This window comes from Rhamphochromis longiceps, linkage group LG18 (genome assembly GCF_057381845.1).
Source record: "Rhamphochromis longiceps isolate RC_006_pf linkage group LG18, R_longiceps_female_GT1.1, whole genome shotgun sequence".
In the NCBI taxonomy this organism is placed as follows: domain Eukaryota; kingdom Metazoa; phylum Chordata; class Actinopteri; order Cichliformes; family Cichlidae; genus Rhamphochromis; species Rhamphochromis longiceps.
Genome location: NC_140574.1, coordinates 33,767,547 through 33,769,795, shown reverse-complemented (window position 1 = coordinate 33,769,795; position 2,249 = coordinate 33,767,547). Strand labels below are relative to the sequence as shown.

The 2,249-nt window shown below is 51.0% G+C and overlaps 1 protein-coding gene across 1 annotated transcript; it reads left to right on the top strand.

Annotated features, from left to right (window-relative positions):
- The first annotated feature begins 480 nt into the window (after nucleotides 1–480).
- Nucleotides 481–1,866, top strand: LOC146648729 (protein CFDP2-like). Its single transcript, XM_085388216.1, has one exon. It carries the CDS (start codon nucleotides 481–483, stop codon nucleotides 1,864–1,866), a length of 1,386 nt encoding a protein of 461 aa, XP_085244342.1.
- Nucleotides 1,867–2,249: the final 383 nt, after the last annotated feature.

Here is a 2,249-nt window from a genome sequence, read left to right as displayed (position 1 = left end):
CTTTCAACAATGCCACACACAAGATCCCTGCTTTTCTGATCTACAGACTGGTCAACAGTAAACAGTGGTTATTTTTATTATTATTTTGTTACATTTTTCCCCATTCAAGATGAACTGCCAAAAACTGATTTCTGGCAAAACCTGATGGGGTGGCTGTAGCTCTGGAGGTAGAGCAGGTCAACTGCAACAATTTCTCCTTTTGGATCTCGGACTTCATCCCCCGTCTGCATTCACTTTCGAACAGCCAGATGCGGTGAGTGAGCGGGATACTTTGGCTTCCCCAGATTCCGGGACTTTGTTTTCTGGGGCTATTCAGAGTGGGAACTCTGCCATTGCCGGTCCCAAGCCCGGATGAGAAATGAGGAGGGTTGGGCGTGGGGCTAGCAACCCCACCCTGTAAAAACTCCAATTGCTACGGAAACAGCAAGTGAATCTCAGTATCGACTGAATCAGGGCGAAGATGATGATCGGCAACCCTTAATGACGACAGTGGAGAAAAGCCCTCGGGTCGTCCACTGCCCGATGCGTCGACCAATTTTCGACCCAAAAGAAACTACTCGTTATGGAATATGGAATGTACGGACTCTGTACCAAACAGGTAAATTGGCCCAGCATCTATATGAATTTGACTCGTACCGTATGGACATCTTGGGCATCTCAGAAATGCGATGGGCAGGAAGTGGGAAGATGGTTAGTGATGGAAAGATGGTGCTCTACTCTGGCCATGCCCAAGACCATGCACGTGGCGTGGGCTTCATCCTCTCGCGACGTGCAACAACATCATTGCTGGCCTGGAAGCCCATTTCAGACCGCCTAACCTTAGCTCGTTTCCAAGCTAGGCATGTGAAAGTCACAATTCTTCAAGTATATGCTCCAACAGAAGAGGCTGACGATACTGACAAGGATGGGTTCTATGCGATGCTCCAGGATGCCATTGACAACTCCCCGCGTCATGATTTGCTGATCGTGGGCGGAGATTTCAACGCGCAAATAAGCAGTAACCGGGATGGCCTGGAATCGACTATCGGCCCGTTTGGAATCGCAGCAATGACAAATGAAAACGGTGGGCGGCTGATCTCGTTCTGTGCGGCAAACCGGCTGACCATCAAGAACACCTTCTTCGGCCACAAGCGGATACACAAGGCAACGTGGAAGGCCCCCGGTGGCAGATATACAAGCGAGATCGACTACATCTGCATATCATCCCGCTGGGCATCCACCATTAGCGATGTTAGAGTGTGGCGTGGAGCTGACATTGACTCGGATCACTACCTGCTAATTGCCAAATGTAAACTTCACCTGAAGCGCCTCCAACCACGACTGCAGCGGCCAAGTCCTAATAACATTCAACGCCTAAAAGATGCAAATACGGCAGCGGAATTTCAACTCGAATTGAGAAACCGCTTCCAGCTCCTTGCTGCGGAAGGAAATAACAACAAAAATCCAGATACACTCTGGGATGAGCTAAAAGAGGCTGTGGTCGGTGCAGCAGAATCGAAGATTGGTCGCCGACGGGGCGGCTTTAAGGAGCGCTGGATCTCCGACCGTTCATGGGAACTTATAGATCAACGTCGCTTGGCAAAGTCAGTTCGGGACCAGGTGGCCTTTGACCCACATGCTTCTGCAGACCAGCGTGAGAGGGCCATGGCCACCTACCAAGACCTTGCCCGACAGGTCAAACGCAGCTGCCGGCGTGACAAGCGTGAATGGATCGAAGCTAAAGGCATCGAAGCCCAAGAAGCAGCCGATCGGAACGATACCCGAACCTTATATCGCATTGTACGAGATCTAACTGGGGCTCGTGGTGGCTGCGGTGTTCCAATCCGAGATAAAAATGGACGTGTCCTCCTTACTGCAGCTGAATAAGAACAACGATGGGTCGAACACTTCCGCGATACTCTGAACCAACCTGAGCCACCCCAACGGTTCGAGGCCGAAGACCTGGCACCTTCCATGGATCTTCTTCCTGTCGATATCGGACAAATCAGCATCACTGAAGTCAAGACAGCGATCCGACTCCTCAAGAGTGGAAAGGCCGCAGGCCTGGACGAAATCCTCGCCGAAATGCTGAAGCATGGTGGACCCCATCTTGAAGCCGCCCTTACAAGACTCCTAAATGCCTGCTGGTCAACATCACATGTACCCGATGATTGGACAAAAGGCACCATTATCAAACTTCCAAAAAAAGGTGATTTGGGTGACTGTAACAACTGGCGGGGCATCACGTTGCTGTCGGTACCCGGGAAAGT

Excerpts from the sequence above, each read along its gene's own strand:
- LOC146648729 (XM_085388216.1), top strand. The coding sequence starts at position 481 with ATGACGACAGTGGAGAAAAGCCCTCGGGTCGTCCACTGCCCGATGCGT.